The sequence below is a fragment of the Clinocottus analis genome, unplaced genomic scaffold (genome assembly GCF_023055335.1).
Source record: "Clinocottus analis isolate CAN_PGR_092001 unplaced genomic scaffold, fCliAna1.0.p SCAF_6, whole genome shotgun sequence".
NCBI classification, from domain to species: domain Eukaryota; kingdom Metazoa; phylum Chordata; class Actinopteri; order Perciformes; family Cottidae; genus Clinocottus; species Clinocottus analis.
Window position 1 is genome coordinate 15,844,424 of NW_027176218.1, and position 12,946 is coordinate 15,857,369.

The 12,946-nt window shown below is 42.0% G+C and overlaps 1 protein-coding gene across 4 annotated transcripts in view; it reads left to right on the forward strand.

Annotated features, from left to right (window-relative positions):
* The window catches only part of LOC137804306 (neural-cadherin-like), an 84,068-nt gene that overhangs the window by 35,261 nt on the left and 35,861 nt on the right, over positions 1–12,946 (forward strand). For all 4 annotated transcript variants that reach the window (XM_068603464.1, XM_068603463.1, XM_068603462.1 and 1 more), the window contains 7 exons: positions 1,175–1,286; positions 3,396–3,645; positions 6,261–6,403; positions 7,906–8,078; positions 9,502–9,670; positions 10,274–10,444; positions 10,846–11,018. In XM_068603464.1, the coding sequence (XP_068459565.1) occupies positions 1,175–1,286; positions 3,396–3,645; positions 6,261–6,403; positions 7,906–8,078; positions 9,502–9,670; positions 10,274–10,444; positions 10,846–11,018 (1,191 nt within the window). The remainder of the gene's footprint in view (positions 1–1,174; positions 1,287–3,395; positions 3,646–6,260; positions 6,404–7,905; positions 8,079–9,501; positions 9,671–10,273; positions 10,445–10,845; positions 11,019–12,946) is intronic.

A 12,946-nucleotide genomic window follows, 5' to 3' on the forward strand; every position in this document is an offset into this window, starting at 1 on the left:
AGTTTATTAGAGAATGATACAGGAAGCGAGCATGAGTCACGTACGAGCTCATTGCACTCAGGTCAACTAAGCCTAAAGCTGAGGTCTACTGTGATGTGTTATTATTGCATCTGTCGCATAAGCATTTACTCTAACTGCTAAAATATGCTGAAACAAATAATATGCTTTGTTGCTGAGATTTGCTGCGTTTTGCTCTCCCAATGGACTTTCACAACGCTCTCAGACAGACCTGTTTTCACCTAAATGTTTTGCGGCTGACAAGTCTGCCTTCACGGCAATGATCTGATATCAGCGCTGACCTATTGACACCACACTACTTGGCGATAACCACAGAATAGACGCAGCAGAGCTTGTGTCTACAGTAATGGCATGGCTGAATGCTTTTGAAATGTTAACAAGTCAACCAAAGGCCCAAGCGATTTTTTTCTACATTTTGTTTCACCCTTTTGGTCTTTGTGTCACAATAAGTGCTTGTTTTTAAAAGTGTGATCAGAGGATCAACTGTGGAAGATACAGCACACACTCTGAGGCTCTCGTCATAAGAACCCATAATCCAAAAACCTCATTCGCAAACGAATATTTCTAGATAAACTATTCATGAATTCAGGATCATTTGAATTATTAATTTAAAGATCTTGTTTCCCAATTATCATGTCAGGCACTCACTTCGTACCACGGATTCGGCAGGCGAACCGTTCCTTGGTTCATCTGAATGTTGTAGGGTAGGAGATGGAGACTGGGAAAACCTATCCCAGCTATTTCAGGACTATTACTCAGCTGTCACTTCACACTTTACACATAGTGGTGACGGGGAGCTTGTTAGAGAGGGGAGGAGGGAAAGGGTGGGGGGGTGGCTGAGGGCCGTTGTCGGAGAAAGCACACATGCTCAGAACATTTCTATTTTTGACTCAGAAAAATCATCAAGTGGAAGATAAAGGATGTGTTGAACTGGCAACTTGTGAAAATATAAAATGCAATTTAGATTAAGCTTTGCGGTCAGCCTCCTTCTCAGATGATTTCCTATGGTTGTCTCCTGGATGTGAGGGTTATTAGAGAGAAGCTAATTTTGTATTCTTCTACTCTGATTCCTTCTGTTTTTGCTCCTTTCCTGTCCCGATCTTCTGCTCTCTACTCCTCTCCTCTCCTCTTTTCCCATCACACTGGCACTAATCAGGTTCAGGTGTTGATAACGGATGAGAACGATTGCGTCCCGGAGTTTCTCCAATCCATCTACAGTGTGGATGGAGTCCCTGAGACTGTAACCACGGCAACATCTCTGCTGCAGGGTGAGACTCCTCTGACCCCATATTTCACATCCATCTGTTTCTTTTGAAGTGGAGGAACAAACTATCCCAAAACTATTTGTTTCAGCAGCAAAATAACAGATTTATTCTGGGAGAAAGCTGACGCCGCATTTCAGACCTTCAGAGTCATTGTTTCAGCTTATTGACCCATAATGCTTCCATTTTTCCATACTGAAGGAAACTAATGGATCTTTCAGATCTGTGCTCAAATAGGCTCAGTAATACTGAGCTAAACTAGCTGCCACAAAGACGGCATACATTTGTTTTGATTAATTATGTGCCGTATGAATGATGGCATGTCAATTTATATGTTACTGCATGAGGCTACCTTATAATTATCAATTATGAGGCTGAAGACGAATGTCTTGCCATTGCCACTGCTTTACTTGAGCTGAAATGTTTTGTAAAAATACACACCAATGAAGAAACATTCTGGCTGAGGGAAAAGTAGAAATGTAATATATATCCTTCGTCATATCTAGTGTCTGTTTCATAATATTCATTATAATGTAACGGTAGCACTTTATGTTTCTAACAAAAATATTTTGACACTGATTTTCACCTTTTTCTAGTTTGCTGTTTGAATAAATTCCACTTCAGATGACACTCCTTGAGATTTCTGTTTTTGGATACTGTACCTTTAAGATCCCTTTGCAATATTAGCTACAGCCTTAAATGTACCTCAACAGATTTGATTTGTTCTTTCCATTCTCTCATACTTTACTCACAGTTTAACAGAGGCTTAAGACAAAAATACCCAAATTTCAGAAAAAGTAAAGAAATGCCCCATTGTTCAGGATTCCACCTTGTTGATTGTTTGGTTCCTGTCAAATGTTTCTGCACCTCATGGACTACCATAGGTGATTTGTTAGACTCTCTGGCTGGGCAATTGTTTCTAGCAGACTCTTGCTGAGAAAAATGGAACTAATTTAATCTTAAATCTTTGGGATACACAGCCTGGAGCAATAGAAATTGTTAGCGATGCAGAGCCAGCGGAAGAAGAAAACGGTACCCAATAAAAACCAATGCATCAACAAAAAATATAACATTCAATACAACAGGAAGAACTCCGCAGAGGAGAGATCAAAGGTATAGTAAATGAAGACAGGGAGTCTTCTAAAAGAGCTACCTACGGGACATTTAGATCATTTTGTTGCAAATTGACAGGCTAATACACCGTGAAAATGTGTGAGTTTATATCTCAATAAAATGAACTGACGGATGGGAAGCGCAGAATGACCCAAACAACTCAAATCTAGGCGGGAAAAAATCTGAAAGAATAAAAACAAGTTAATTTCTCAATCTGCTGGACTGCACACTAACTAATGAGATGTCAAAGTTATGAGGCACCAAGGGAGTGAAATCCCCATTACCCCATCAGCTTGCATTCTTTTGGGCAGAGACGCAGATGAATACAGTGAGGCTATCACTTCCACTTTACCCACTGAAGAAGAGAATATATAAATAATCTTGATTTAAAAGCACCTGTGACAGTGAGGTTTAAGGGACATTTACTACTTTAATTCTTAAACATTTAATGAGCCTGTCACATTATAACTACTATACAAAGAGTGTATCGTAAATTGCCGTTCATTCGTTGCGTTGCAAGGACTGCTGGTGCTGATGCTTGACACGGAGGAAATAAACACATCAAAAGAATATGCAACATGCAAGCGCTGTGAGCTAAACTCTGGAGGGGCTGTGAATAAAGTAGTGAGTTTGACTGAAATTCACTAAATTTGAATTTGCGCTGCAACTAAGGGTGTCAGCGTATGTAGCTGCAGGCCCATCATGCATTGGAAACACATTTATAGTAATGCTGTGTAATTACCTCAGAACATAATAATTTCCAAACATCTGGTTCATTTAATTGGGTCTTTTTGCTGTTTTTAAGATAATTTTTGGAAATGATGGAAGGGGCACAGTGCTGTTTGTGTGCTCATAATTGTAGCTGTCAGAGCATATGATCTATTAAATGTTTTGCAAAGAGATACTAATCTACAGAGATGTCAACATCGTCATCAGCTGATGTCATCTCCGCAGCTCATTTCAGTTAACTGATGGTCCCTGTGATGTCTTCTCTCCCGCCAGTGTTGGCCACGGACTGTGACTCGGGGTTAAACGCTGAGCTCACCTATTACACCCTGAGCCCGGACTTCAGCATTTCACCCCATGGGACTGTTTTCCCTGCCGGCCGGCTTGACTATGAGAGACCGAACCATCTGTATGAATTTGTGGTGATGGCGATGGACAGCGGAGAAGAGCCTCACTCTGGCACTGCCACGGTCCGTGTGAGGATGGCCAACATCAACGACGAGGCCCCTGAGTTCTCCCAGCCCGTGTGAGGAGATTTACCATTCATGAAATTCCTGTCCATCATTTGTCCTTTACATTTTGAACCACAGTTGTTTGCAGTTTATTTTTCCTTTTTGCCGGACAACAATAAACTTATTGAGAGCTCAGAACATGGAGGAATATATCTGGAAATAAATAAGAGCGAGGCCCAGACAAAGGTGCTATGAGAGGATCAATAAGCTATTAGAAATAGTATACAGTGTACGGGTCTCTATGAATGTTGATTCAGATAACACAATGGGTTTATTTTCGTGGCAACTTCCTTCCACAAAAAGCAACATGCTCATGGTTTACTTGTTAAGCTGTATGCTTTGTTCCTGTGGCCCAAAACCTAACAGCAACAATTTGGCCAAAATTCAGCTGCAAAGATCAAAGTTTGTCACCAAGATGAAACGTTTAAATAATTGTCCTGCTGATGGCGCTGCTTTATCTCTGATCCACCTGCTGATCACTGCTCGTAACATCAATGTTTTGCTCTTTGAGCTGACACAATAGTTGCACAAATAATAGGTTACATTAGACATCACAGAGCTGCCTTCCTAATATTTTGTACTATGTGTCATGCTATGAATGGTGACCAACTTGCTGCAGTAGTAAAAGCATCACCAGGAAACCAAAGTCAATATATTTGATTTGGTGTGTTTATCACAGCCATCTGGCATCAAAACAACCTGTTACTCGATTCTCACACATTAACCACAAACACAGGGAGACATTGTTACTCTCATAGCAGGTTTGCTGAAACTGTCTCTTGTTCAGTACTCTAGTAAAATCGAGCATTCAGACGACGTTCGCTTGGGTTTATTTTTGGCCTTCTTCCGACATACGCAGTGAACTGACATTCGGATGCAATCCAGTGTGTCCTCGACCGCCTTCTTGGCAAAGCTGTGCGAGTGGGTGGGCAGTAACTGTCACTGAGGCTCCACTGCCTTTATTCCCCCAAAAGAGTACGCCGCTTGTCCTGTCAGTCATGTTTCAATGACCTTCACAGAAGACTGTTGCACACCTCTGTTACTCGCCTATTGTTGCATTGTCAGGTGTCAGTCTCGCTGGGTGCCAAGACAGAGAGCCAAACGGGTGGGCAAAAAGGTGCAGATGTAAGCAGACAAACACAAAACGGAGGAGAAAAACACTGAAACATGGTTGCAGGGCGAGCGAGAAGAGAATACCAAAACATGCACAGCGAGTAGACAGGAGACAGCCAGTCAGATATGCAGATAAACAGAGAAGCCTGTCGGCAGTCAGACAAATTCTCTTGCCAGACCAGCAGACAGATAGTTAGCAATGCAGGCATTTTGCCAGCGAGGGTGTGTTGGACGCTCCGTCATACTGTGGCATGCTGAGATGTAGATAAGCACTGCGAGGGCAGAGGAGGAACAGAGTGGACAGCAACAGCAACAGACAGACATGGAGAGGTGGATTGATGGATACTGTGGTGTTTATGAAATGAACTCCGAGTCAAACTTATTGAGATCAAGTACATACATAGGACATGGGAGTGGACGGGCCAATGTTTCATGAGATGACCTCTGAGTTGCCATCTGAGGTATAGAGAGGCTAAAAGAGAGCGACAGCGAGGCAGAGAGCCTGTGAAAATGCAAATAGCCCGACACGCAGGCAGACAGGCGGGCTTCCTCCGTCTGAGTACAACTTCCCAGTTCGGTGAGATGAAGGGAGATGCTTCAGGAAGAAAAGCCAAGGGAGTGTATATGTCTCATCCCAGAGAACTGCGGAGAGGTGGCCTCTGAGCCGGGTGACAGATTACAGGTCACTCATGTTGCCACGGAGACTGCCGCAGCTGGCGGAGATGAATCACCCATCAGCGTTCTTCTGTAAACCATCAATCACCTCTGACTTCTCACTACAGACACCAACGCCCACCCCAACACACATACTTACACACACTCGCACATTAGAAGAGGATACAGCACAAAATCTCACAGGAGAAGAGTTCTGCTGACGAATCAACTCAAACTCTGTGAGGACACCGCCCCCTCTTACAGTGTATCCAACTTCTCTATGTCTATCAGACTACCTCGCTCCTCCCGCTCATCTCTCTTCCCTCTCACTCACACAGATCACTTTACCTGTCATTTCAGTGCCAGCCGTCTTTCTTGTCACTTGCCCCTCTCTCCCCTACGCTCTGTTTTCCATCTCTTCTCATCTCCACGTCCTCCCAAGTCACACAGTTCATCTCCACTCCGTCCTGCTTTGTACCACTCGGGTAGATCCGTCTCCTGTGTCACGCTGGGCATCTCGCTGGCCAGCACCACAGAGCAAGCAAATCACGGTTGACATTTTAAAAGGCACTGGATCAAATGGCTCACAGTGGGCTGGGTATGTGGAAGCCCCATTTGTCCAATGACTTCACCATCCCAGTAGACATCATCATTTGTCTCTAGTCTGGCCAGCTTAAAGGACAGGTTAAATCATAGTGACAAGCAAAAGCCACAACCATACGTCTAATCAGCCTGCTGATGCTGTGGACTGTGTAAATGACTTGTATCTCCTCTCTGTGTGTGTTTCTGTTATTGACTTGTGACTTCCATGTGTGTACTCTCACTGTCTTGCACTTTGTAAAGCTTAAGTTCCACTTTGCAGATATCGAACGTTTGTATCCGAGGACGCGGGGCCCAACACCCTCGTCGCCACAGTTCTAGCCAAAGACCCAGATGGCGATGGTATAATCTACTCCATAACAGCAGGAAATGAGGAAGGAAACTTTGTCATTGACAGCCAGAAAGGTGATACTTCTTAATTTTTCCAACGCGGCTTCACATTTGCAGCTCTCGTTCTAATTGACAGGCTTTCCGTCAAATCACACATTCCATTTCCGCTAATATGTTCCCGCTACAGTGGTGGTAAGTGAACGCCCTCTACTTTCAAAGTCAATGCGGAAAGATATTGAAAGTTGATATTAAAAGCTGTAATTTCCATATGAGTGTCGTCCCTTCTATGATTGGGGACATAAATATAAACTATGACTAGAAACTATATTTTGTTTCTTTTGCCTTTACGCAGAGGAATGTTTCTGAGCTTTCTACCATTGGTGACTGCACAGTTTATCTTTTTTATTTACCCTTTGATCCGAAACCAGTGGCAATCACTGTGACATTTGTCACCCAACCCTTTCAATTCAATTTCACAACAACTGCTCTATCGTAGCTCACAATCTTCCGGCTGCGCTCTGTCAGCTCCTCTTTCTTTTGTGTCATCTTTTTATATTCCTCTCCACCCTTTCTGTGTATCCTCGGAGCAAAAAAAATGCTAAAGCTGATATCCTTTGGGCGCAGGAAAAATACACTATACTCCTTCCCACTTACTGTATATGTGAAGAGTGCTGGCTCATTGAATAGCTGCTCGAGAATTTGTAAACAAGGTTGACATTTAAGCCGGGAGAATTACCGTGTACATCCCACACTTCACTTATTTTAATGTAGTGGTGCAGTTCTGTCAACGTCACGCATTGACATTAGGAGCTAGGACCCTCCTTTGCTCGGTGGGCAGCCAGGATCACAAGTAAATTGGGAGAGAGGAAAGCCAGGCACTCGCATCTGTGTGTATCAGCACGCTGTGTTGTCTTTAATCAAGAGCACTGAAAGACATGAATAGAAACGCAGCGAGAGAATAAAAAATCTCCCGATGCTCTCACTTCAATGAGTTCCCCCCACATCACAGGCTGCTTGTTCGTCCTGCAACCTCTGATGTTTTTGTATTACTGTTGACGAGAAAGATGTTGACTCAGATGCTGCATCCTTTTATCCCACCTTTTATCTTGACTGTTACATGAAAGACAGACAGAGAGGGAGAGAGGAACAGCTAATAGGCATCTGCTGAGCCTGGTTAACTTCTAACCCGAGTCACTTACTACTTTATGTTTTTGCTCAAGTGCGTGAGCTGGATGGGCATCTTTAGGGGAGAGCATGGAATTATTAGATTAACAATGTGACGAAATCACCACTGTGAAATTGGGTTTTTGGATTTAGTCTGCCTATCAGATTGTTACCTTTCTGTGGACTTCTGATGTGAATTTCTCCACCAGTCGCTATCTTGTCCCTTGATTTGTACAACAACAACATGCAGTATGCTCTTTCTGCTGTGTTTTTATTGATAGCACATTCCTCACTGTGCAAGGCCACAGTGGCAATAGCATCCTGCTTAATGACTAATGGAATGGTTGTGCTTAATGTGTAAGGAGAGACCATGTTTTATAATGTGTAATTTAATGGGCATGTGGTCTTTGTAGGTTTGATTCGTCTCCGCTCCACTCCCCTGCCCAAGCTTCAAGGCCTGGAGTACATCCTGAATGTAACGGCCACAGATGACAATGCATCAGGCGGCCCGCACCCTCTCGTCTCCACCGCACGAGTCATCGTTGGAGTTGACGATGTCAACAACAACAAACCTGTATTTGAGGAGGTGAGGATAACTTTCCAACCTAGGGCAACCTAGGGCTTTTTCTCAGAAATTATCAACTGAGGTGGTTTGTGCAACACGAGGTGGAAAAAAGAGCAGAATTTGCCTTTAATTAATTTTCAGTTAGTTTTAAGCGGATGTTTTTTTTTAGAAATACACTTATTTGCTCTTTTGCCGAGAGCTAGATGATACGATTGTTTACTATAAAGACTGGAAATATGAACCAGCTACCATGGCTCGGTCTAACGGTGACCAAATAAGCATTATTTACCAAAATATGGAACAATTCATTTAATGCATTGTATTTCTCATTGTTTCTGTTGTTGTTGTTGTTGTTGTTGTTATTGTTGTCAACCTGAAGCCTTCTTAATAGCTGACAGTCTGTTGTTTTGCCTCAATTCAAAGAAGGTGCCTTCATAATATTGTTCCATTATTCTCTGATCTGCCTGTGTGTCTCATGCTCTCGGTGCACTTCAGTTATTCCTCTGTCTATCACGCCTTCCTCCCTCTCCTCATCCTCATCCCACTCTCCAGCTTTTATTTTTCTGCCCTGGCGTTCTCATTTCCCTGGCCTCCGTCTCTCTCCGCTCTCTGTTTTCCCAGGAGTTCTGATTAGCCTGCACAGCCACTCTATCTTTAGGCGCTCCATTGGGATTTCAATTAATTTATGAAAAAAAAAGTGCAATATCATCACAATATACTTTACCTGTTTAATTAACTTTCTCCTTAATTAGGAGGGACTTGAACTTCGGCAGAAGACATACTCTCCTGAGGTCTTTTGGGTCGGCTGGAGTCTTGGCAACTTGATGTGTTTTAAATATCAAGTTACGCCTCAGAATCCATCTGGGCTGGAATGACCTTATGTTTGATATTATGTGATTATTATGAACAGCTACCTACAGGCCACACTGCCTGTGCCATCACGTCTCATGAACCATTGCATTATTCTTCTTTATATCGCTCGCTCACATCCTTTGATCCATCTTCCTCCCTCTGTTTGACTCAAGCTCCTCCTCGCCTTTTGTTTTTCATTTTTCATGGTCATTCTGTTGAAAGAGTAGCTCACATGTGTATATGATTTCAAAAGAGAAAGACTCCAGAGAGCCGCTCTTTATCTGGGGCATATGTTCATGAGGGGAATGGATTGAATTCTTGGTTTAGACAAAGCTGTTCACTGCTGGCTCTTCAAAAGAAATCAGCTCAAGTGTTTGTATTTCCTTAGATGTGGGCTATTGTATCTATAACTTTCAGATTGTTTTTTTATGCACTTCACCTCCCTGTGTGTGCATCGTGACCTTCCACTTAATTTGTTTATTTTCTTTGATCTGTGTTTTCTCACTTATGTATCATATCTCATATATGAGTATTGCTTCATGTATTTGTGTGTCTCTCCTTCTTTCTGTCTCCCTCCCTCTCTCTATCTCAGTGCCAGCAATATCGTGAGCAGGCTTCAGTGCTGGAGAACCAGCCAACGGGGACTTTTGTGTTGCAAGTGCATGCGATGGATGCAGATGAGGGAGCAAATGGAAAAGTCAAATACGGCTTAATGCACCGAGACAGCACCATGCCTGCCTTCAAAATTCATCCAGAGACAGGTAGAGCGGTCATGGATTGTCTGGGCTAAATCAGGTCTCAATTAGAGCACCGAGTTCACTGTAGGTAGCAGTCCTGCATGTTAATGCTAATTGACATCACTAATTCAACGTTCCAGGAAATGTTCGTTTAATATAAGTTGCTTTTCCCAAGAATGATTCAAATACCAAAACCTGTCTGTCAACCACCATTTAATTTATTCAGGTCAAGCTTGGTGTTATGAAAATGACTCATCTCATAATGAAGGGAAAGCAGTTCTGAAGTCCTAACATGTGGAGTTAACACAATATTATGTCACTTCTTTAATGCTTCTCTTCTTTTATCTTCATAGATTTCATAACAAAGTCACTGCACTTGAAAGGGATGCTTGACTTATTCAGAGAAAAGTGCAATTGTTTACTTGTTTACTTAATTTATGTGTGGATGGTTAGATTGAAAGATTGATGGACAGCTGGATGTATGCATTGATGGTTGATTTAGAGAATTCTTCTACACTTGGATGAATTTAAATGCATTTGTGTGTGTGTGTGTGTGTGTGTGTGTGTGTGTTTGTGTATGTGTGTATGTGTGCATGCGTGCGTGGCGGCTTTGTTCTGTATTCACAGGAGTGATCGTGACAGCCAGGCGGTTCGACAGGGAGCGGCAGAGAGAGTATTCAATTACAGTAACGGCCACTGATTGGGCAGAGGAGCCGCTCATCGGCATCTGTCAGCTCACTGTCCAAATACTGGACCAGAATGATAACAGCCCCAAGTTTGAGAATTTGCGCTATGAGTGTAAGTAATAAAACAACATACATACTGGTACAACTGTAATAAATACAACGTGTATTGTTAGAGTTGGAGGATGAGTGGTACTGGCCAGGTGTTCACCTTTTGTATTTTAATGAAGTCATCTGATTTAATTGAGGATGTGTTTTAGAGTGTGGATGCAGTAAACAAGCCTTCACATTGCGTATTATTTGGGGGGGGGGAATGAAATACCATTTATTTGCCTGCATAATTAATTATATCTATGTGTGAAAGTACACAAAAAACAACCTTGCTAATAACCTAAATTAGTTTTACATAATAATCATGCTCCGACGTTGTAACCAACTGGCCTCCCGCTTGACCTTTAGCAAACAGCCTTGTACGTTTCTACTCTTGTGGACATACATTATTTCTATCCCCTGCAGACTTTCTGAGAGAAGACACTTTGGTCGGGACCAGTTTCCTTCGCGTGGCAGCTCACGATGATGACTTTGGAACTAATGCAGCTATCACTTACTCCATGTCCCTGGAGCAGCCTGAGTACCTGCGGGTCAACCCTGTCACTGGATGGGTCTACGTTAACCAGCCTATATCACAGGTCAGTCAGCAATTATTAGCAGGCTCTCTGTCAGCCACAACACACACACACACACACACACACAGAGTCTGTATCACATGGCGGCCTGAGGGTCTGTGTCAACAACGTTAATAAATAAGCCACATCTAAGTGCCTCTGTCTGCTACTCCCAATCTAGGGTATGTGTGCTCCCAGAAGTGACGCATGTGGAAAGAGCACAGAGAAAAGTAGGAGTGAGACTCATTCAAGTTACAAATTATTGTAAATAGGTTTTAACAGCTTGAGATTCCTGTGGTTATATTTTATGACCAGTTGTGTTTATTTCCCTACTAGTGTTAATAAAATATCCTATAATTGTGCATATAAATCTTTAAAGTCATAGTAGTAGCTGTCCAAAAAAATTAAAGAGATGCTGATTGTAAGTGTATGGCACAGGTTCTTTTGAGAAGCTAATTATTACAAACCAAGACTCGGTGTCCATCTTAAACGCTCTGACTTTGATATGAGAGATTCAAGGCCTTTTAATGTCAGTTTATCATCTGAGGCTTTGATAAGGAGACTGACAGCCTGCAGCAGCTTGAGTCGAGTCATGTATTTTGAGGCAATTAACTGGAACAATTTAGAGGCTGGAAGATTGTGCATGTGATTTAAACTTAAAAGGCAGAATGACCTCCACAGCTGTTTTTAAAATTTTCTAAAAAATATTTTAGTGATAAAGATAATGAAAACTAGCTATGAAGATTGGCAAGACCTTTACTGGTTTATGTCTTTCAACTAATTGATGTACTACAAGTGTTGTACCGTGTCAGTAATGTAACACAGTTTTTTTTACATTTTTGATAGATGTGTTGTAGACTTTGATGTTCTCGAGCCTATCAGCCCGCTTCTTTTTGTTTTTGTCTTGCACTTATTCAAATGTAAGAGTTGTTCTTTGGCTAGAAACTTGCAAAAGCACTATGGAGCGTCAGCCATTTTTTATTCAACATGCTTTTTAGTGCAGTAGTGTTAGAAGTCTCTAGAAATCTTGCTGCTGACTTCATGCAAAATTAAATGTGTTAAGCCCAAACCCTCACGAACAAAGCTGTTGCATATTTAAAAGTGGTTTCAGAAGCTATGTGAATCATCCCGCAATCTTTTTCACTGTAACTTAGATTGTAAAAGCACTTCATTAAATGTTAAATGTCTCAGCTGGTCTGATACATTGTTCTCTTTTGATTTGGTCATCACAGTTTCTGATTACAGTGAATAAGTATTAAGGCCATATTTCACACCACTCTTCAGAGTAAAGTGGGCAGCACAGTTCCCAATCCACTTCAGTGGAATATGAAGGAGCCAGGGTATTGAACTATAGTGATTATGTCCTAAGACAGTACATCCAGAGCCAGCCTCTCCACACTGTACAGTGCAGCTCCACAGACAAGGAAGTGGAGAAGATGGAAGAGGTTGCTGTGACCGTATCCTGGATATTTTCTGGATCTGACACTATTACTGCAAATTAAATTGTAAACTTTGGTTAGATGTTCCCACAAAGGAAGGCAGGCATTCATTTGTTGTGAACCAAGCAGCTGCTGGTCCACGATGGACATCACAGAATACAATCTTTGTTCTGGTATAAAGCTCTGGGAAAGAGTTGTACTTGTTCACAAATCGTAATTGGATTGTCCCAGAAATAGATAATGCAAGTTCTACAGTTAAGAGAGATTTCTTTTTATCTGCCGCAAAATAATAGAGTGGCTAGGCCACAATTTGCATTGATAGAATAAAGTCGCTGTTGGCTGAAATGTTACATCTTAACAACTGAATTCTTACACAAGCAATTTGTCATTAACAAAGTGGTGTACATGACTTGTATTATCTTTTACTGTGAGTGTTTGGAATATAATGTCCTTGTGTGGGCAAAAAGAGGCCCTTTAGTGGATCTTTAGAGTATTTCTTTTCATTACTCTGGT